Below are 23,186 nucleotides of genomic sequence, written 5' to 3'. Positions count from 1 at the left end.
GCCTCTGCCCGGTCCTGAAGAAAAACAGGTACTCTGGTGCTTCATCCTGTAGATTCTGCATCATGACTTTTCCCTGGGCAGCTGTGATTACCTTCCCATGGTAAGGTACTTCTTTTAGGTTGTAAGGTAAATTACAAATTGCAAAACCATAATTTAAGCAATAACAACTTCTCCCCTCATTACTAAAATAACAAGAAAGTTGTTTTCTTACCTAGCCCTTTCTCTCCACCAAAACCTTTGAGGGCCAGGCCTTTCCACGTCTGCTGAGACGCGTTCTGGCAGAAGCCCTCATCAGTCTCGATGACAAGTTTGGTGGCTGGTTTCCATGCCGCCAAAACGTCCGCTCATGCACTCTTAGATGTCTATTTAATCGTCCATATCAACGGAGCACATGAAAGTGTTTGTGGTTGATGTATACTCAAGACTTAACAGAATCACCTCAAATGACCGAAGTGGTTCGTCACATAAATCACCGTATTTATATTTAATGTACATCATGAAACACATACTACTTAGATATTTTTGTAGGGGAACTTGTGCTGAAGACTAAAAAGTCATGTGACTTTGAAAATAGTGCTTACATTTGTTCAAATTGACAACAATATCAGAGCGTGCCAAAATCATCAGTGTCTGAAAATACCTGGGGTCCCCCAGAGTAAACTGAGACAGAATCCTTTCCTCCAAAGATCAGAGCACTGTGCACGGTGATGTATTTACCTCTGTTTCAGGTCTGCGTGTGTATTTATTGTGCTTGTAAACAGGTGGGTATAAGGGCCAAAAACACGTCTGTAGTGTCAGGATGGCCGAGCGGTCTAAGGCTCCACACTCAAGGTTTAGACCTTTTCCCTGGTAAAAGGAGGATTCTGGTCTCTAAATGGAAGCGTGAGTTCAAATCCCTCTTCTGACATTAATTTTTTACATTTATTCATGTTTTCCTTGACTATTGCCGAGGCCCTGAAGCAGCAGAGCATCCCCACAAGTGCCACCTCCATGCTTGACTGTAGGTATGATGTTCTTTTTGTGGAATTCTGTGTTTGGTTTACGCCAGATGTAACGGGACTCCTGTTGTTTAAAGAAACATACCCGGATTAGGAAATGCTTCACAGTTTGTCAAATTTCAGTCGTAGTCGGCAGGATTTGAACCTGTGTGGGGAGACCCTAATGGATTTCTAGTGCATCGCCAAGTCCATAGGGAACATTCTGTGAAATGTTCAACCCTGGAGGTGTGAGGTGAACGTGCTATCAAAAGTCTTGCATATGTTAGTAGTTTTGTTTTGTGTCATAAAGATGGTTTTAAGATATTGTCGAATCTCAATAAGAAAAACATCAAACATAGACTACATGTATAGACTACAAACAAAACTTCTTTCCAGTGTAAACAGAAGTAAACTTCAATATATTGTTATTAATTTGAACAGACTTTTCCATACGAGCTCAGAACCTAAATAAATGCTCTCTGGCTGTTTACACAGTTAACATTCTGTATTAATATCTCTTCTAAATTTCTTGATATAAACATTGACTGGGTCGACACGATGAATTATCAGAAGTGATCTTTATCTGCTGTTTCTGCTGTCAGTGTTGAGTGGAACAGGTCATACCTGTCTCTCTAAAACTCCTCCCATTAAGGAAGTACAGAGTCCGAGACGACTGCAGTCCTTTTGCAGTGTTCTGCTCTGGTGAGTTTAGTTTTATTCTCGGTTTATGGAGAATTCTGAGTCTCATTTTCAGCTCTGTGAAAGGAAGTGATTACTAACTGGACCTGCAAAGTCGTATATTAACTTTAAACAAACCTGAAATCAGGGTGTGATTACTTTTGATCAAAGTGAAAGTGAATCTGAACATTCGGACCGGAGAGAACAACAGCAGCAGCAGAATAAAATGGCTTCTAAGTTTTCAGAGGAGGATTTCTCTTGTCCTGTGTGCTGTGAAATCTTCACGGATCCTGTTCTCCTGCGCTGCAGTCACAGTGTGTGTAAAGTGTGTTTGCAGAAGTTCTGGGAGACCAAAGGATCCAGAGAATGTCCTGTTTGTAGGAGGAAGTCGTCTATAGGGGAACCTCCCATATGTCTGGCCTTAAAGAACCTGTGTGAGACTTTCTTACAGGAGAGAAGTCCGAGATCTTCATCAGCGTCTGAAACAGTCTGCAGTCTGCACCGTGAGAAACTCAAACTCTTCTGTCTGGATGATCAACAGCCGGTGTGTGTGGTGTGTCGGGATTCAAAAATACACACCAACCATAAATTCTGCCCCATTGATGAGGCATTAACAGACTGTAAGGTAAATAAAACGTTCCTGTAAAAGGTACATGTAAAAAAGAGTTTATTCTACATATCAATATCTACAGGTTCAATATAAACACAGTGTAATAATTCAATAATAAATGATAATTGCCTTGTGATAAATTTAGTAAACAATAACAAATGTGAGTCTGCTATTCCATCATCTTCAGATTTTCAGCATCTGAAGTGTCTCCTGTATAAACAGGAGCAGATCTTCCATGTTAGACTAAAGCAGTGTACACCAATAAACCCACATCCTATAAGTCTACACTTTTCATTGTTTCTTCTGTACTTGGTGCATTTGAAAAGCTCTAATGAGTGCTTGTAAGAGAGAATACAGCTATTACTAAACACAGAGTCTCCATGCAGTGTGTTGATTTGTTCCAGGAGGAGCTGAAAACTGCTCTGAAGCCCCTACAGGAGAAACTGAAGATCTTTAAAGACTGTAAACTGCACTGGAGTCAGACTGCAGAACATATAAAGGTTAGAATCAATAAGATGGCTTTGATATTAGAATGATATTTTGCATCACTGCAGAATCAGTTCCATTTCATTTGATTTCCTCTTCACTGCAGATTCAGGCCCAACACACAGAGCGGCAGATTAAGGAGGAGTTTGAGAAGCTTCACCAGGTTCTACGAGATGAAGAGGCAGCCAGGATAGCTGCACTGAGAGAGGAAGAGGAGCAGAAGAGTCAGATGATGAAGGAGAAGATTGAGAAGCTGAGCAGAGACATATCATCTCTTTCAGACACAATCAGAGGCGTAGAAGAGGAGATGAGAGCCGAAGACGTCTCGTTCTTACAAGTGAGGATCATTTAGTCAGTGTTTATACTGTGAGAAAGTAAAACTTCTTTCCATCATCAGAAACGTCACATTTCAGTGGTGTAAAAATGTCAATCAGATCCACTGATATTTGCTTTGTTGTTTTACAGAACTACGAGGCCACAGTGAGAAGGTGAGTGATGTGCTTCCTGTCTCTCTCGTTCTCTGTGTTTCTGACTCCAAACCCACAGCAGCACTGACTCCTGAATGTTTTTGCAGAGCTCAGTGCACACTGCAGCATCCAGAGGAGCTTTCAGGAACACTGATCCATGTGGCAAAACATCTGGACAACCTGAAGTTCAGAGTCTGGGAGAAGATGCAGGACGCGGTCCAATACAGTAAGAATCTTCCTTCCTTTCTTTATTTATTTCTGTGTCTCTGCCTTTGTTAATTACATTAAAGTGGTCTTTATAGTGATGTTTCATTTGTGTAATGTTTTGGAATTGTTGTTGTTGTTGTTATTATTATTATTATTATTATTATTATTATTACACACATATGTGGTGACCTTTTGAACTGATGTAATGTAATATAAGGGAACTTTTATTTTGAAAGGCTTCTGATGCGTCAGACTGTTCAGTGGTTGAAGCGCGAATGTAAAAATGGATTACAAAAGTTTTAGATTTACAATTCTTATAAAGATTGTTTACATTTATAATTTAAATACACCCGGTTATATATGTTTATTCATTAATATTGTAATCACAGTTATCACAGTTATCATCTCTTTGGATTAGGCTAATGTTAGCTAGTTCCATACTAACGTAATGCTTAAGTTAGCTTAGCTCCTGAGTGTGTGTGTGTGTGTGTGTGTGTGTGTGTGTGTGTGTGTGTGTGTGTGTGTGTGTGTGTGTGTGTTTTCAGCACCTGTAACTCTGGACCCCAACACTGCTCACCCTAAACTCATTGTATCTGATGATCTGACCAGTGTGAGACGCAGTGATGAGAAACAGAAGCTTCCTGATAATCCAGAGAGATTTGATGATTGTGTCTGTATCCTGGGCTCTGAGGTCTTTAACTCAGGGACACACTGCTGGGGCGTTGAAGTAGGAGACTGTACACTGTGGTATGTGGGTGTGATGACAGAATCTGCTCAGAGGAAGGGAAATATATTCTCCAGAAGTGGAATCTGGTATGTGTGGTATTTTGTTGGTACATATGGAACATGTCCTACACCACAGCCAGACACTTTCCTCTCAGTAACACAGAAGCTCCAGAGGATCAGAGTGCAGCTGGACTGGAACAGAGGAAAGCTGTCGTTCTCTGACCCTCTCACTAACACACACATACACACTTTCACACACACATTTACTGATAAATTACTGCCATTTATAAGAGTTAGTTGTAATAAATCTCCTGTAAAGCTCCTCCCACTTCAGTGCTCTGTAAGAGTGAATCAGATCAGTTAGAGCTGATATTGTTTTATTCCAATTCATTAATGAAATATTGCTGATGAAAAGATTCATGTTCTCTGTGAAAGTCTGTTTTTACTGAACACTTCATTGTGGAATTTATTTTGAAGTGTTATATTATTATTTCGACTCACCTTAACAATTACATCAAAATAATGTGAAAACTCAAAATAATAAGATAATATCTGGAATATTAATATATCTTGAAATTCCAAGTTATTAAATGAAATTTTGTAAGTGAAAATAACGACCTACTGTGTTGAAATAATGAATTATTAAATAAAAATAATGTGATAAAGTTCAAATAACTCCATAGTACATTTTCCCCACAATGTTCAGTTCAGGCCTTCCAGAAACAAATAAACCACAGAATGATGTGTAAATGTAGATCTCTATGAGTTAGATTATTACATTTTATTCCTGAATTTAAATCACTGTAAATAAACTGAGGCTTTGAAGACTGGTGTCTTTACTGTATTTGTATTGTTAGCGCTATGCTGTTAATCCTGGGTGAAATGTTTAGCTGGATGTGTGTGTTGTGTGAAACTGTGCAGTGGAGGAGAATTCAAATTGAGCTCTAAGTTTCCCTCCACCAGCAGTTTGTGCTTGTGTAAAGATCAGATGGATCTGTACGTTAATCCTGCATTAGGTGCCGATTCACAATGTAAAATGCGATTCAGAATGAAATGAAATCACTTTGTTCACAGTGAGAATGTGGGGCGGATGTGGAAGAGAGAGTGGTGGGGAGAGAGTCAGACATTAAAGGGGCTAAAAACAACAATTTTATAATAATACCGTTCTCTAGAGTCATTTAACCACACGTTCTGTTCAAGTGTCATGTTATTCATCCATATTTCCACAGAGATCATCCAAGAATTAAATCATCTCCAACCCTCAAAAACACAAATGACATCCTGAGGAGATCCACAACTCCTCTTAATGTGTGTATTTATCAGCATTTATCTGAAAGCTACATTCTGAACTACTACTACACTCAGCACAGAACCTCACATATAAATAAGTTCCCTCTCATTTAAACTTCTCCAGTGTTGAGTGTCTTCATCTTTAATTTACTGCATACGCACAAAATACATTTTAGAATCCTAACTTCATTCATTTAATATTCACACATGGGGTTTTTAGAGGGAATAAAATCCTGTCAGAAGTGGGATTCGAACCCACGCCTCCATTTAGAGACCAGAATCCTCCTTTAACCAGGGAGAAGGTCTGAACCTTGAGTCTGGCGCCTTAGACCGCTCGGCCATCCTGACACTACTCATTAGACTTGCTGACCTGAAACAGAGTGAATACATCACAGTGCACAATACTCTGACCTTTGGAGAAAAGGTTTCTGTCCCAGTTTTTAATAAGATCTTCAATAACTACAATGTCAGCTTTTTAAATGTTTAGAGAAGAGGGTTATCACTGCTTGTGTTTTTACATTTTTTTAAACCATTTCCATGGGGTGTACTTGTTTTTTCACATGATTATAGATATATAGATAGATCACTTGAGTTGAGTTGATGCCAAAGAGCTCCATTTTGGTCTCATCTGACCACTACACTTTCACTCAGTTGTCCTCTGAATCATTCAGATGTTCAGTGGCAGACTTCAGCGGGCATGTATATGTGCTTTCTTGAGCAGGGGGACCTTGCGCACGCTGCAGGATTTCAGTCCTTCACGGTGTAGTGTGTTCCCAATTGTTTTCTTGGTGACTATGGTCCCAGCTGCTCTAGATCATTGACAAGATCCTCCCGTGTAGTTCTGGACTGATTCCTCACTGTTCTCATGATCATTGCAACTCCACGAGGTGAGATCTTGCATGGAGCCCCAGGCCGAGGGAGATTGACAGTTCTTTTGTGTTTCTTCCATTTGCGAATAATCGCACCAACTGTTGTCACCTTCTCACCAAGCTGCTTGGCAATGGTCTTGTAGCCCATTCCAGACTTGTGTAGGTCTACAATCTTGTCCCTGACATCCTTGGAGAGCTCTTTGGTCTTGGCCATGGTGGAGAGTTTGGAATCTGATTGATTGATTGCTTCTGTGGACAGGTGTCTTTTATACAGGTAACAAACTGATATTAGGAACACTCCCTTTAAGAGTGTGCTCCTAATCTCAGCTCGTTACCTGTATAAAAGACACCTGGGAGCCAGAAATCTTTCTGATGGAGAGGGGGTCAAATACTTATTTTCCTCATTAAAATGCAAATCAATTTATAATATTTTTGACATGCGTTTTTGTTCATTTTTTTGTTGTTATTCTGTCTCTCACTGTTCAAATAAATCTAGCATTAAAATTATAGACTGATCATTTCTTTGTCAGTGGGAAAACGTACAAAATCAGCAGGGGATCAAATACTTTTTTCCCTCACTGTAGATAGATAGAGAGAGAGAGATAGATAGATAGAGAGAAAGAGCTAGATAGAGAGAGAGCTAGATAGAGAGAGAGCTAGATAAATAGATAGAGAGAGAGAGAGCTAGATAGATAGAGAGAGCTAGATAGATATAGAGAGAGAGAGATAGAGAGAGAGAGCTAGATAGATAGAGAGAGCTAGATAAATAGAGAGAGAGAGCTAGATAGATAGAGAAAGAGAGTTAGATAGAGAGAGAGAGCTAGATAGATAGAGAGAGAGAGAGCTAGATAGATAGAGAGAGAGAGCTATATATATATAGAGAGAGAGCTAGATAGATAGAGAGCTAGATAGATAGATAGATAGAGAGAGAGAGCTAGATAGAGAGAGAGAGAGAGCTATATATATATAGAGAGAGCTAGATAGATAGAGAGCTAGATAGATAGATAGATAGATAGAGCTAGATAGATATAGAGAGAGCGCTAGATAGAGAGAGAGCTAGATAGATAGAGAGAGAGAGAGAGCTAGATAGATAGAAAGAGCTAGATAGAGAGAGAGAGCTAGATAGAGAGAGAGAGCTAGATAGAGAGAGAGAGCTAGATAGATAGAGAGAGAGAGAGAGAGAGCTAGATAGATAGAAAGAGCTAGATAGAGAGAGAGAGCTAGATAGATAGAGAGAGAGAGAGCGAGAGAGCTGTTTGTCATGAGGCATGAATGCAGCGATCCGCGTTTGCTGCATCGGTTTCTCTTTTGACACAGCTGGTGATGGGGATGTGGGTCGCGGTGATATTTCAGAGACAGGTTGGCTTAAACCTTTATGATGCCTCATCTTCTGACTCTCAGAATATTCTATCGGGTGGAACTGCTTCAGATGGTGGAACAGATTTGACGTGTTCCCGCTGCTAGTCGGCACCACTCTCCGACACGTTCTGCAGCGCACTGAAACCTGAAGTTTATCAGAGCTTAGATAGCCAAACCACTTCCATACCACTGAATTAGTCTTTCCTCTCTTATCGACTATTTCGTCTGCTTCCTCTTCACTTGTGGAAGCTCGCTCAGTCGCATTTGTATTGCGGTCAGGGGTACTCATTTTATAGCTAAAACTTGCGGTGTTGGAGCTTAGCCTAACACTGCCGAGCACTGGCTGCGTGCCTGTGGTGTACGTCATCACGCACGTAGCTAATTGTGTTCTGCTCATTCTCCTCGGCTTGAATACAACGAACTGACTCCTGCGCCCTGAACGTCAGTCAGTGACAAATGTTTTAATGTATATCGAAATATTGGAAATGTGTTTAAAAATCATATCACCGTTATTGAAAAAATTTATATCGCGATATATATTGATATTGAATTATTGTCCAGGCTTATTCAGAACAAAAAGGGATTGAAAGGTCTTTGGGATTCTGGGTGCATGGAGTGCTGTTATGCTGCACTGGAAGCTGTTGTGGATAAAAAATGTCATAAAATAAACATAAGGGAGACCTAGCATCCAGCAAAGGGGAGAAGAAGAAAAGACGGGAACCTAGACACATAGAAGCGGGATTAGGCGGACATTGACAAATTGGAATTACACTTTAAAGATCTTTAAGAGCAGTAATAGTCAAAAAAGTCAAAAAAGAGGTATACGAGCTGAGCTGAGGAGGGCTAATACACACACACACACACACACACACGCTCGTACAGTCAAGGGCGGGCAAGTAGACAGAACATACACACACACTCTCTCTTCCTCATACACACACATGAATAACTTTAATAATATCTTATAGTAATAGAGAAACTCTATAAAAAACAGAATAGTAGGATATGCAGGACAGTAGAACTGTAATGATATTAAGAAGTTGGAAGTACAGTAAACCGCTTTTCAAGTAGTATAAATATATATAAAATAAGAAATATAGTGCAAATATGAAAATAAATTATAAACTAGAAATACAGGAAAATATAACTTACTCATGATTCAGATGGTGAAGATTCTCGTCTCGCAAGGAAGGCCTTAATTTTAAGAGAACCATGAAGAGAGCCAGTTATAAGGGTGGCTGGGTCAAACTGCCCCCCCCTCGAGATAACGATAAGACCAAGATCCCTCTAGGTTGTTTAGTCTTGTCCACGGTCTACTCTCTGGGTAAATGAAAATGCTGGTTTCTGAGGCCCTAAGGTAAATGAAAATGCTGGTTTCTGAGGCCCTAAGGTAACTGAAAATTCTGGTTTCTGATTCCCTAGGTAACTGAAAATTCTGGTTTCTGATCCTCTGAGTAACTAGAAACTCTGGGTTTTTATTTTCTGGGTTATTAGAAATGCCTGGGTTCTGATTTTATGTGTAAATTAAAACCCCTGGTTTCAATTCTATGTGTAAGTGAAATAGCCTTTTTCTGGAACATAAGAGTAAGGTAAATGAGCTCTTTTTTAACCCTATTGGTAGTGAGATCATAGTCTTCTTGAAACATATGGGTTATCTAGTGTGTAAATACAGTATAAATACTGGAGCTTAAGCTCAGGGTATTGGGATCACTTCTGAGAATTCTCATCGGTGTGGATCTCGTGTGGTGGAATGGAACAATAAAGCTGGGCCCTTGCTTCTTCTCACTCATGGCTGATGTATTTTTTCTGTCTCCAACTGGGCTCAGAGGTAGATGTGAGTATTGGCTTCTAAGTTGAATTTTAAATGTTTTTGGGTAATAGGCTAAATTTGAGCCAACATTTGGCGACCCAGATGGGACTGGGCTAAGATCTATATGTCTGGAATCTCTCCCGTGGGACTTCGCTCTCTAAGCAACAGACAGGCCGTATAGGAAAAGGCATTGCAGACGCCTGTTATTTCAAAGCTCTGTTTTAGTGGTCTGTTGTTACGATTGGGAAGCCCCGGGGTGGGAAGAAAGACTAAGTGGGTCTCCAAAAGAACCTTGAGTGAGTGAGAAGAGGTAAGAGAAGTGTAGATTGTAGAAGAATGTACTTTTTGTAATTGTATAACGTTCATAAGACTGTGTAAGGAAATGGTATATGTGTTGTGTGAGTGAAAGTCCTGCAATACTGCTGGAGGAAGGGCAAAAAGGTAGAAAAAAGGTAGAAAAAAGGTAGAAAAAAGAGAAGAGAAATAGAGAAATACTCCAGGGCTGGGATAGAAAGCAGGTGGAAAATGAGGCCTCAGACCCCAGATACCGGCTACTACACTAGACTAGCAGACTAGTGGCGGCTGCATTGGTGGGGACCCCTAATACCGCTGGAAAAAGATTAGATAAAAGATAGATAGATTAGATTCCAGGGCTGGATAGAGAGGGGAATAAATCCTGGGCCCAGGTCCGGGTCGTGCAATACAGCATGCCCGGTGTATGAATGGAATATGTACTAACGAATGTGTGTGCTTATAATATATGTGCTTATAATATGAGTGTGGTGTGAGAGCGTGTAAGTTTTGGAGACAGGGAAAAAGTATTTATTAGTGCTCTGAACATGAGCTCCATACCTAAAGTATTGGATAAGTTGGATAAGATTTAGAGAAAAGAATTTTTTTTTGGAGAAAGTTGGATTTAATTTGTATGACTGTAAGCTTCATGCATACGGAGCTGGTATGGAGGTGCTTTATACTTTGAAAACTTCATGTAGTAACATAAATAAGTGTAATAATGTGGAATACAATGTGTGTATGGGAGCTTGCCGGCGTTGTTGATAGAAAGGAGCGGTGTATGTGTGTGTTCCTGTCTGTTCTTATCTGCGCGTCTGTGTGGAAATAGGAAGGAAGGACAAAAAAAAAAAAAAAAAAAAAAGGAATGACAATTCGGTGTGTGTGTGCTCTTCAGAGTGAGCTTGGTAATGCAGAGCATTGTGAGATATCTTGCGGTCTTCGAATGTTTTGAATCTGGTACATACTTTTGATTGTGTGATCCGGGGTAAAAGGAAGACTGAAGGTGGGGAAACAAGTGTGCATTTTCAGGCCCCAGAAGCCACTGTTAAGAAATGAGTGAGTCCGACGCTCGAAATGTGGAGGAGAAAGTCCATTTGGACCTTTCATTTATATTCCATTTATATTTATATTTCATTTCATTTATATTTGTAGTATTTTGGTAACTATTGTTATACAACTTGAAGTTAGTAAATTATATATATAAAAAAATTGTGTTCACAATTATGGTAAATAAGTACATAACACTTAAATTCCTTTTAAATAATGTGGAAAAACTAGTTGGAACAACATTATTTCTATAAGTAATCAAGTTAAAAACTTGTGTTTATTATACAGATTATTAAATGAGTTTTAATGGAAGACATTTGACTGTAGAGGAAAAGGTGATTTCTCCAACTCAATGTGCTTCATTGGTTGAAATTAATTTAAAGTTGTCATAACTCAAAAATGATGGGTGTTTTGCAAAACTGTCTGTGTGGTTCGCATAAAAGAGTTTTATGTGTGTTTGTTGTTTGTTTAGTATTATGGTGTTACTGTGCGTGTTCCAAGTTAGGAGGGAGGGTCTCCGTCCGGCCCGGCTCCTCAGTCTCCTGGCATGACACCAGACTGGATTGAGACCGTGTTGCGCAGATTGTACACAGTTCCATGTTTAGATGGGGTGCACGGCTGGTCAGAATCATGCGCGCCGGAGCTCCAAATCATTCTTTTCATTTTAATTTGAATTCCGTGTGTTTCCCTGTTTGGAAACTGAATGAAAGTGTTTTGAGTTCCATGGTGACGGTTATCTAAACCAGAGATATTCGTGCGAGAGATTTCTGTTTCTTCCCCTTTTTCCAATCCTTTAGTTATCTCACGCTCTACATTAAAGTCAAAGTGATTCAATATATATATATATATACGTGGATATATTCCTGTAAAAATTAAAATCAGTCAGCATGTCTTGATGTTATCAGTCCGGAGAGAACTTTAATAATAGTTTATGTGGTGTGCATTGTGCCACATAGTTTCTTCTGCACAGGCATCTTTGCCTGACTAATGATAAAATTGACATGTGAACCTGTTTGTTTTGAGTGATATTAATAAAAAAACCCTGAAAAGTAAAACCGACCCGAGGTAACAGTCTCTGGCTCACAATGTGGTCCGTATCAGGCTAGGTCACATCCTCCCTGTTGAGATAATGTTGAGCCTAAACATTTGGTTTTAGAGAGCACTCTACCTTCATGAACTGACTCGCTAACAAGAGCTGGAGTAACCATAACTAATGTGTGTATCGGTGATTCCTATACGGGTACGTGTCTATACAATATCTTAAGCAGCGTAAATGCGAATTCTTCTGGCGTGTGGTATTCATGTTGTATAATGGTGAATAATTTCTGCATGTTTTCTCTTTAAATGTTGGATATGTCCAATGATAAGTAATTAGTAAGATCAGATGGCAGTAGGAGTCTGCACATTTTAAATTCTTTGTAAGGTGTTGTACGCCTGTTACAGATATGATATCTGAGTCCGTAGCATTAGAATAAGGTGATGATTACTTAATGTGGAATTCGGGTTTTGCAGGGAGTACGAGTATCTGGATTAGACAGCCTTGCATAATGGGTCCTTTTGCCGACATGTGCTGATATGACTTTGGGAGGTAGTTTAATTACGGTCCCTTTACAACAGTGTAGTTTGAAGTGATTTGTTTTTTCCTGAACCGTAGATTGGTGAATAGAATAGAGTAGTTATGCAAATATATATGTGTGGGTGTGTATATGTATGTGTATGTGTGTGTGTGTATATATATATATATATATACATATACGGTGTGCTATGGATATGTCATACAAAGTATACGAGTTATAATATTTAAATAATACAAAGCAGTGGTCACAAACTCGAGAAAGGGAGGATATACTGCACAACCTGTGAAGTGAATTGAATTGATAATACGTTATACAGCAGCTGAGAACTGGATGCAGGTGTGTGTGATCTGGGAATTGCAGTCCATGGCAGCCATGTTTTTGGACCGCAGTGAAGGATGGGAAATGTGGTTTGTGATATGAGTAGATTTAACACTACCTTAATATGGTCAAATACAGTTTAAATGAAATGGATAAAATCATAGGACGAATCTTATGCTTCTTACAATTGGGCGTTCAGCCAAGGTAACAACTTGGTGGTAAATTGAAACAAAGCTCACAGATGATAAATTTTATTTTAGACTAAGTTAAATACATATTCACATTCCTCCAAAGTGAGCAACATTTAAATGTCATGTATGAAGGATCTGAGTGATATTTTGAGTGTGGTACAGTTATAAGTTAATAAGAGACAAAATGCATGTACATGCATGTATACCATTTAGACTAAACACTAGTGCTGTACACATAAAGCCAAATTCACTTGGTTGTTTTGAATGAAAATTAGTGGGATAAAAGTGGCTAGAGGACTGTAAATGCATATCTAGATCTCAACCTCATTTACTCTATTTTAGTTCTATCTTATTGGGATTATCACTCGTTAGCACAGATGGGATATTAATATGTTCGGTTAGTGTACACCACAAATTTTTAGACTAAAGGAATTTTGTTTTCCTTTCTCAATATCTTTCTGGTGAATAAAATCAGGAAGGGGTAAGAATGTATCTTTGCCAATTGGGTTTGTATTTTTAAAGTCAATAGACTTGAACTATTTTACAGGTTAACTATACATGAGAGTGGAAGACCCCATTAAGAGAGGTGTTATTCGTGTGATTAGAGCAGGAGAGATTACTTTAGTAAATTTTTAAATGATTTGATAGACCAACAGTATTTAATCTCTGCAGCAATATTTCCTGATTCACTGTGTTGAGAGCCTCTTCTAAATCAACAGACAAGGAAGTGCAGAGGGTACCGTGACATTGTCTTAAGACTTTCAAAACAACAGTTGTGCTGATATGTTTATATGACCTTAGACTTCTTGCAGACTGATAACATGTGAACGGTTCACTGAAAAAGATTTCTACAAGGGACATAAGCGAGGAGGCCTTGTTATTGGATTGTAATGATCTAATATAGTTGGATGTCCCTGATTTAATTTAATAAAATAAAATAAATAAAAAAGAAAGCTGATTTCCAAATTTCTGGTATAACCCCGGTGTCAAATAAAGAGTAAAATGATAAGTTAAAAGAGATTAAATAATATCAACTGCTAAGTTTAGAAATACAGACTCCACACAATCAGGGCCTTGTGATGTGTTTATTTCGGACTTGAGTGATCTGTAAACATCAGAAGTCTTAACACGTTAAAAACTGAACTCCTCATTTTGAATTGTTTTTAATAGCTTCCTGCTTTATTAAAATCAGGGTATAGTAAATCACAATAAATATTCCCCGTTTTAAGGCCTAGATCTGATGCATAAATTGAACATTTAATGATGGGTTTTGCAGTTGTGTGTTCCCAGTTGTCTGTCTCCAGTTTCCAGTACAATTGTCCTGTAAACAATATCTTCGATCCTCAGAAAAAGGATGAAAGGACATGCCCACTTAGTCTAGCATTATTACAGCAAGCTGTGATAACAAATGCGATAAGTTTTGCGATACAACCAACGCACCCAGTAACCATTATTTATAGTATGATGTATATAGAATACATATATATATAGATATATATGTATATATATAAGATGTCTCAATTGTAACCTGTAACTGTAATTCCACTCCACATGATATTATTATTGATTAGCGCTTTTTCCAAGTGACTGCATGTGAGAGCTCAAGGCCGTTACTCCCCCTAACAATTCCTAGATCAGTAGTACACCTGGAAGCGTCTCCTTCGGGGGCTGTGGGCTCCCCTGTGGTGTACTCCTCTGTGGTCATAGACTCCCTTGCACGCTCCCAAGGCCGTCAGGACATGATTGGGGTCATCCTCCGCCCCATAAAAGCACAACAAATGTTCCTGGACGTTATCAAGTAGGGTCTGCAGTAAATCACTGATTGCTCACTAAAGGACAACATCCCGAGATCCGGGTGTTCTTTGGACAAGCCTGACATTGAATGGACCCATGCTTTGCACCTGTACTATGGCTGACAAACTACAACAACGACTGTGTCTTACATGTGACTGAAAAGGGGGGGTGCTGCTGGGGGGTCCCGGCTCAGGAGAATGGGGCGCTTACAGGGCTGTAGTTTATGTATTGAAAACATTGGATTTGGTGGCACAAGGATTGCCAGGCTGGAGAGGCTCTCTTAGTGCGGATCATTGGGAAAATTGCTCTCTCACACATCGATCTTACGTTCATCACACCAGGTCATTTCTATTTTGAAAGAACAGGATATGGGGATATGGGGTTAATCTATGTACCACCCGAACTAAAATTCTTAAACCTGTTAGTGTGCCTAACACACCAACTGTAGTGGTATAATTAATTCCGTGGAGCCAGTCACTGAGAACACTCACGATCGCCCAGCCGAAATTCGTATTTCCTTGAGCTTAAAAGTTTCGGATCGGAAATTTCAGAAACATTATGAACACCCTGTTCTGCCCAATTGGCTGAATTAAAAGCTATCACTACAGAATGCAACCTGGTTAAGGGTAGAATTGTTCAAATATATAAATATACAGCTAAATACTGACGTTTAGGCCCATGGATTGTGTCGTCTGTTTGGAGTTGTTTGAATGCAATGAGGTTCTAGGAAAAAATTGGAACGCCACTTATCGAACAAATAGTTTAATTGAATTCTAATTCTGACTGCACTTCTCGCTGTATGTATTACAGATGCCCATGATCTTAGCCAGTGTGTGAGGGGGAAGGTAGAGGAATGGTCTCTGTGCTTGCAGGCAACGGTGGAGGATAATCTAAGTGTGATATTTGTGCTCGAAAATTTCTTCCTTGACCAGGGATAGGTCCCAGATCTGACATACCATCTCAAGTTAACGTAATTTGTGCTGATACTAAACGTATTTTGGTGGATGCTCTACCTCTTGCACTAATGACCTAGCACATGCAGACTAACAGCCATATGTATCTAACACCGCATGAAACGCTTACGGGTCGACCCGTGTCTGTGTCTGTTCCTTATGATGGACTGCCGCTGGAGTAATTGCAGATGAATCAAAAACATATATAAGACCACTAACTATTATGTATGGAGTTATATATTCACAGGAACAGAGCTGAGTGCAGTGTTATGTGTGAGGCGTCACCGCCTCAACGGGGGGAGGTGTTCACCCGGAGGTAGGAGACCCGGAGGTGTTCACCCGGAGGTAGGAGACCCGGAGGTGTTCACCCGGAGGTGGGAGTCCCGTAGCAGCGAGAGAATGCTGACTACAAGGCGACAGCGGACTAGAACATGCAACCCCTGGAGGATGCTCAATCCTCCAATGACGAGATGGTGGGGAACACGTGAAGGTCCGGTACAAAGCTGCTGTGTACGAAACTGTTGTCAGTGGGGGGTCTGCTCATTCAGTGGCAGACAGGATGAGAAGATGTGAGGATCCATACCCTGGGTGTACGTGCTAGCCTAACCTCTCCCCAAAGGGTGGCTCTCTACAGTACGTAAAGTGCTTGAGCTGAAGACAACCAGCATACAGAGAGATACTGCATACAACAGACTGTCAAGTATTGTTATAAAATGTTATAAAATATTTGTGATATGACGCAATCAGGCACAGAAAAGTATAATAGTGCTGCCGAGCACATAGTGCTGGCAGGGTGGGAATTTTTCCTCGTAGGAGGTTTTTTCGCCCACCCCTGACTGCGAAAGACTGGGGTTTGGTTTTTGAGGGGAAGCAAGAATCTGCAGGTCCCGACAAATACAAAACTGTGGGCTGACAGGCCTAGTTGAGAAAGATAGGGACGTGTAGATCAAGTAGTTAGTTACTGTAGTGGCCACTCATACGTACGGCAGTAGTAGTAGTAATGAATGATTAGGGGAACTCAGTAAATCACACTTATAATCGATGTAGGCAAACAAACGTATAATCAAGGTAGTTAGATTCGAAATGAGATATATATATACATAGTTAAAAGGAGAAGTAAGTTAAGGGTTAAGAGTTATGGCTAGGTACATCTACACATGTCCGGCGCAAAGTGGATGTAGGGGGGTCCTAAGGCCCATTCTCCAGCTGCCAATCTACTATGAGACCCCGGGGCGCACAACACTAGCACGTCTCCCACCAGTTCTACAAAACCTCCTCAGCTCCTGTTCGGATCAGTGTTGCGTAGAAGTGGTTAATGTAAGGGACCCATTTGAGTACGGGGACGGGCGCAGGGATTATGGCTTTGTTAGAGTAATCCTCCGACAGCTAGCGGGGGACGGCCATGGGGTGCGGCAGAATCAGTTCCTCCACGCTTAATTAAGGTAGTGTATGAGGCTTCATAGTCTCAGAGGGGGAAATGTTGTGGATAAAAAATGTCATAAAATAAACATAAGGGAGACCTAGCATCCAGCAAAGGGGAGAAGAAGAAAAGACGGGCACCTAGACACATAGAAGCGGGATTAGGCGGACATTGACAAATTGGAATTACACTTTAAAGATCTTTAAGAGCAGTAATAGTCAAAAAAGTCAAAAAAGAGGTATACGAGCTGAGCTGAGGAGGGCTAACACACACACACACACACGCTCGTACAGTCAAGGGCGGGCAAGTAGACACAACATACACACACACTCTCTCTTTCTCATACACACACATGAATAACTTTAATAATATCTTATAGTAATAGAGAAACTCTATAAAAAAAAACAGAATAGTAGGATATGCAGGACAGTAGAACTGTAATGATATTAAGAAGTTGGAAGTACAGTAAACCACTTTTCAAGTAGTATAAATATATATATATATATATATATATATATATATATAATAAGAAATATAGTGCAAATATGAAAATAAAAACTAGAAATACAGGAAAATATAACTTACTCATGATTCAGATGGTGAAGATTCTCGTCTCGCAAGGAAAGCCTTAATTTTAAGAGAACCATGAAGAGAGCCGGTTATAAGGGTGGCTGGGTCAAACTGCCCCCCCTCGAGATAACGATAAGACCAAGATCCCTCTAGGTTGTTTAGTCTTGTCCACGGTCTACTCTCTGGGTAAATGAAAATGCTGGTTTCTGAGGCCCTAGGTAACTGAGAAGTCTGGTTTCTGATGCCCTAGGTAACTGAAAATTCTGGTTTCTGATCCTCTGAGTAACTAGAAACTCTGGGTTTTTATTTTCTGGGTTATTAGAAATGCCTGGGTTCTGATTTTATGTGTAAATTAAAACCCCTGGTTTCAATTCTGTGTGTAAGTGAAATAGCCCTTTTCTGGAACATAAGAGTAAGGTAAATGAGCTCTTTTTTAACCCTATTGGTAGTGAGATCATAGTCTTCTGGAAACCTATGGGTTATCTAGTGTGTAAATACAGTATAAATACTGGAGCTTAAGCTCAGGGTATTGGGATCACTTCTGAGAATTCTCATCGGTGTGGATCTCGTGTGGTGGAATGGAACAATAAAGCTGGACCCTTGCTTCTTCTCACTCACGGCTGGTGTATTTTTTCTATCTCCAACTGGTCTCAGAGGTAGATGTGAGTATTGGCTTCTAAGTTGAATTTTAAATGTTTTGGGGTAATAGGCTAAATTTGAGCCAACAAAGCTGACTTGGAGACAAAGTGAAGATTTCTCTAGTTTCTCCTACTTCAGCATTCAATTTTAATTCCTCTTCAGCATAAGCACTGTATTCAGCTTCCATAGCTTCAAGATCCCTTTGTTCTTCCATCAGTTTTAACTTCTCTTGCTGAGCTAGCACCTGTTTTCTTTGTGCAGATATTTCCCTTTCCCTGTTAAGTTCAGCACGTTTCGATGCCAGGCGTGCCGCCGCCTCTGCCTTCTTTACTGACACTTCACTATCTTGCACACTACCCACTCCAACTCTTGACACAGTTGACTCATAAATTGACCTTGCGTCTTCTCTCTGGAGTAATTTCCAAAGAGTTTCCTTAACAGCTTCTGCCTTGAACTCTTTATCAGCTTCTGCGTAACGCACTTTCAGAAGTGTAGTTATTTCAGAAGTCACTGATGTGCAGATATCCATTCCCCTTCGTATATCTTGGGCCGGTGTGGTCAGTGCACGTAAGCTCTTATATTCCCGCTTTAGTTCTGACTCATACTTTTCCAAGGTTCTTATCATTTCGCCTAAGTCTGATTTACAACATTCTTCCTTTAGTTTAGTTCTAATATACTGAACCTCAGCTTTGAAGGTTACGTATTTAACATGAACTTTCTCTCCTTTTTTGTGCTCTCCTGTTTAATGAGCTCAAGCATCTTTTCTGTTGGGTGTTTTTCTATTTCTGACCGCCTCATTGCTTGTTCAGTGCCAGGTGTTGGCTCCTGGAGCCCTATCCTATGTATTTGGAGATCTTTATTAATTTCAGCTAACCGTTCTTCAATTCTTTGTTTCTCTGAGGCTTCAAGTTCAGTTTCTAATTCCTTCTCTAATTCCCTTTTCTCGAGCCTGTAGTACTCCTTCTAGTACACAAACATCTGGTGTGCTTTGATCCATTTTAGTAAACTATTTTGAAACAACACTATTGAAATATTAAATGATGAAAGGTAAACTAGAATGACCAGGAAAATACACACTTTCAAATGATCAAACAAGTACATTATACACACACTGCTATTCAACTTACAAAACTATTCAGATGCAGTTCTCATTTTTCCTTTGGTTCAAATAATAAATTGGAATTGCAAGAAATAACAATTTAAACAAAAGTGAGAAATGTAAATGTACAGTCTGACCTGGAATCCAGATGTAATGAATGTTCACAAACTCAACTGTCCAAAGATGTCGCGTTGTTGCTTCCCTGTGGCCGTTCTTGGCGGCTGCAGCACCGTCTTCTTCTGGGTTCCACCTTCACGCTGAACTGAAGCTCGCGAGGTCACGTTGGACGAATGCCAGGATGGGTAGGCAGGTCATTTACGTCGAGTGCGGGACGGAGACTTCACAAGGGGCGGGCCCGTACAATATCCCTGGGATGCTGGCGATCGTTGCTCACTCCCCAATGGCTACGTTGTCCCTGTCCATAGATGGCAATGTTTTACACCACACCAAACAATACTTTTTCACTGCAGTTCACGAAGCAGTATGTTCTTCACTGTGGCTCGTGGCAGCAGGCCACGTTTTTCACTGCTTTTCCAGAATAGGCCTACGTTCTTCTTCACTGCCTTACCAAAGGCAGTAGGCCACGTTTTTCACTGTAGCTGCTCCCAAACGTATTCTTCTGGTCTCTTACAAGATTTTGTAAAAGGGATACATTAAAGCGCCAACTAAATGATTTCTTCTTCTCCGTTTGTGGCCACACCTCTAAACTCACCAGGGCGTGAGACTAGAATCTTTCCGATTGAACAATCGGCAACAGATGAAATGAGCGATTTGGATATAAAAAAAAAAAATCTATTCTAGAATAAATCTTATGGACTGATGAAAAAAAATGTATAGTCCCTACCAGATGGGTTCAAAAGTCTCCAGATATCTGCAAGACCAAGATTTTTACATATCCTGTGAAGCATCACTGTTGCTCTAGGGGGCGTACACACTTTTGCAACACTATGATCAAGGACTGAGTCCATCAAAAGATTAAAGTCTCCTCCCAACATTATATCATGTGCAGTGCCAGCAGATTGCAACATCCCTTCAAGATCTATAAAAAAGCCCAGATCATCAGCATTGGGTGCATAAATATTAGCCAAAATAAGACTTTGCCCCTGAATTTCTGCTAAAACAATAATTACTCTCCCTAATTTATCTTTAAACTGTTTGAGACATTTGAATTGTAGATGCTTAGTTACCAATATAATGAACACATGACCACCCCATATCTTCCCAAATTTTTCAGCTTCCTGCGGGGAAAGATGCGTTTCTTGAAGAAACACAATATCATATTTCTTACGCTTAAGAAAAGTAATGACCTTCCTTTTTTTAATGGGGTGTCCTAACCCATTCACATTCCACGTGGAGAGAGACAGTACACTCGTTGACATCTGACATTTTGATATAACAGAAAAAATTAATCGTGTGCCAAAACAAAATTATGAAGACCACAATTCAACCTTGATGCAACATTAAAACCCCGAGCTTCCCCCCGAACAAAACAATCAGGAAAAAGAAAAACATGCGCATCAACCCCGCGCATGACAGCGCCAACCGGCGCCAATGCCCCTAAACTCAGAGTCCATGTACGCCTACGAGAGCCCCCCGCGACAACTCTGCCATCGGATTGCACGATTCTGCCTCACAAATTTGCGATGGAAAATTACATAAAATATTTTCTAAAATAAAAAAATACACCCCAACCAATAAGCAGAGTAAACACAAATAATGTATAGACTAATTCACAGAACTGCCTCGAAGGTGTTCCTTCACAAAGCAAATTCCAGCCGATATAGAGCCGTCCAGTTTCCAGTTTCTGTTTACACAACAAATAATCAGCGAGCCGGCTGTTAGGAAAGAATGACGTCATTATTCCAAAGCCCCGTGGAAGTACTCCGCAAATCGGACTTCAGCCAACAGGAGGCACAAGCGCAAGGAGCGAGCAGAGACACCTGCCACTGTCCTGAAGCAGTGTTATTCAGCAAAAGAAGCCCCGCCGCTAGGGGGAGCCAGCACAAAGGGAAACAAAACCGCATCCCGGTTCCTCTGATGGTCCAGAGCCAGTTCACTCGGAGGCCGCACAATTTTGCGGTCGTCTGTAGTATCTATTATCAGTCTGTAGTATCTATTATCAGTCTGGGCTGGAACTTCATTGTAAAAGTGATCTTCCGTCCATGCCAAAGTTTCTTTAAGGAAGTGACATTTCACAAAACAAAACCATCTCTAGCCGTTCGGCGGTGCCAACGCAAAAAGAAATGAAAAACGGCGCCCATTTCCCTCCGAAATCCAGAGTACGCACAGCGAGTCGACCCCCTCACAAGAGGAACTTCCCGTGGATTATTCACCCACTGATTCAATAAAAGACATTGCCTGATTGGGACACGTAAATGCTTTGCTGCCGTCTTTGGTGTTTATTCTCAGTCTGGCCGGAAACATCAGTGCAAAAGTGATCTCACGTTAGTGCAAGACCTTCTTGCATTCCTTGAACCGATCCGTTTCTCTCTGGTCGAGTTCGCAAAGTCCGGGAACAAGAAAATACTGTGATTCTTCCAAGAGAGCCCTCATTTGCTCCTCGCCTGGCGCAACACGAGATCTTTATCGGATGATCTCAGAAACCTGGCCAGGCTTGGTCGCGGCCTGTCTCCCATGCCAGATCTCCGAGCCGGGACTCTGTGAACCCGCTCGAGTTCTACTTTATGGCCTGTTATGTCGAGCAGACTCGGGAAAAGCTCATCCAGAAATTTCACCATATCTCTGCCTTCTTCATGCTTAGGAACTCCAATAATCCACAAATGATTCCTTCGGCTTCGATTTTCCAAATCTTCCAACCTTTCAAATATTTTTTCCAAGTCTCTGTTGGTCGCGGGCGGATTAGCGGATAATTCTCTTTCCGAAGATACTCGAGTCGTTTCTCAGCATCCGCCACTCTTGTAACTAACTCAGAGAAATTTATTTCTATCGCGGTAATCGAACGTCGTATTACAGCGAAATCAGCAATTCCAAGTCAGCAACAACCTTCGTCAGCATCCCCGACATGTTGGACAGTTGGCGCTGGATTTCTTCTCCCGCCGCACCACCCCAAAGCGAGTCTGCGGTCCACAGCCTCATCCGGACTTCCATCTTGAACACGTCTTTTAATGTCTCCAGAGCTCGAGGATTTTAACTTCTTTGCCATGTTTACCTCAAACAGCAAGAGTGTAACCGGATGTACAGAATTTCACCAGATTATATCATGAAAATAATTAGAAAAATTAGCAAAGTGCGCAGAGCTGTCTTTCACACGTCTGCCCTTCGCATGGCGTCACGTGACTCCTCACTTCTTGCATTTCAAGGTTTGGGTCCAGCATACTGCTTTGCTCGAGAGTCAGATTGGGCAGCTCCCTGAACAGCTCCTCCCTGCAGGATGGGTCGCAGGTCTCAGCGCTGTAGAGGTCGGTGTAAAAGACCGTGGCTTCTCTCCTCATTTCAGCCACCCCTTTTGTTATAGTTCCATTCGCTCGTCTGAGGTACAGCATCTGGTTTTGTGGTTTCGCCTTCCTGGAAAGGTTGAAAAAGAAGGCACTGGGAGAGTCCATGTCCTTGATATTTGAAATGCGGGATCTTATTAGTGCTGTTTTGGCCTTTTCATGGAGGAAGGAGCTTAAGGACTTTCTCTTTCCCTCCAGCAAACTGCTCGTTTTTGGGTCATTTCTACCAATTATTTCACTTTCTGTTAAATTATCTCCGCCTCGAGTTCTTGTATTTGACCTTTTATTGTCTCTATTGAGTGTGCTGTGTATTTCTGACAAAATACTTTAATTTGTGGTTTTCCCACCTCCCA

At 40.7% G+C, this 23,186-nt stretch overlaps 1 protein-coding gene, 1 long non-coding RNA gene and 1 other non-coding gene across 3 annotated transcripts; 2 read left to right on the top strand and 1 right to left on the bottom strand.

The window, feature by feature from the left end:
* Window positions 1-950: 950 nt before the first annotated feature.
* On the top strand, window positions 951-4,976 carry LOC128629029 (E3 ubiquitin-protein ligase TRIM35-like). Its single transcript, XM_053675102.1, has 6 exons — window positions 951-2,280; window positions 2,670-2,765; window positions 2,858-3,088; window positions 3,217-3,239; window positions 3,326-3,444; window positions 3,971-4,976. The coding sequence occupies exons 1-6, from the start codon at window positions 1,882-1,884 to the stop codon at window positions 4,513-4,515; spliced, it is 1,413 nt and encodes a 470-aa protein (XP_053531077.1). The 5' UTR covers window positions 951-1,881; the 3' UTR covers window positions 4,516-4,976.
* A 699-nt stretch (window positions 4,977-5,675) lies between these two features.
* Window positions 5,676-5,789, bottom strand: trnal-caa (transfer RNA leucine (anticodon CAA)). Its single transcript has 2 exons — window positions 5,752-5,789; window positions 5,676-5,721 (listed from the first exon to the last, which is right to left on the bottom strand). It is a non-coding gene; the product is annotated as a tRNA-Leu (tRNA).
* Window positions 5,790-9,270: 3,481 nt separating this feature from the next.
* On the top strand, window positions 9,271-18,342 carry LOC128629054 (uncharacterized). Its single transcript, XR_008393374.1, has 2 exons — window positions 9,271-10,826; window positions 15,508-18,342. It is a non-coding gene; the product is annotated as an uncharacterized LOC128629054 (long non-coding RNA).
* Window positions 18,343-23,186: the final 4,844 nt, after the last annotated feature.

Source organism: Ictalurus punctatus, chromosome 24 (genome assembly GCF_001660625.3).
Source record: "Ictalurus punctatus breed USDA103 chromosome 24, Coco_2.0, whole genome shotgun sequence".
Classification (NCBI taxonomy): Eukaryota; Metazoa; Chordata; class Actinopteri; order Siluriformes; family Ictaluridae; genus Ictalurus; species Ictalurus punctatus.
This window is presented reverse-complemented; position numbering and strand designations above follow the sequence as displayed.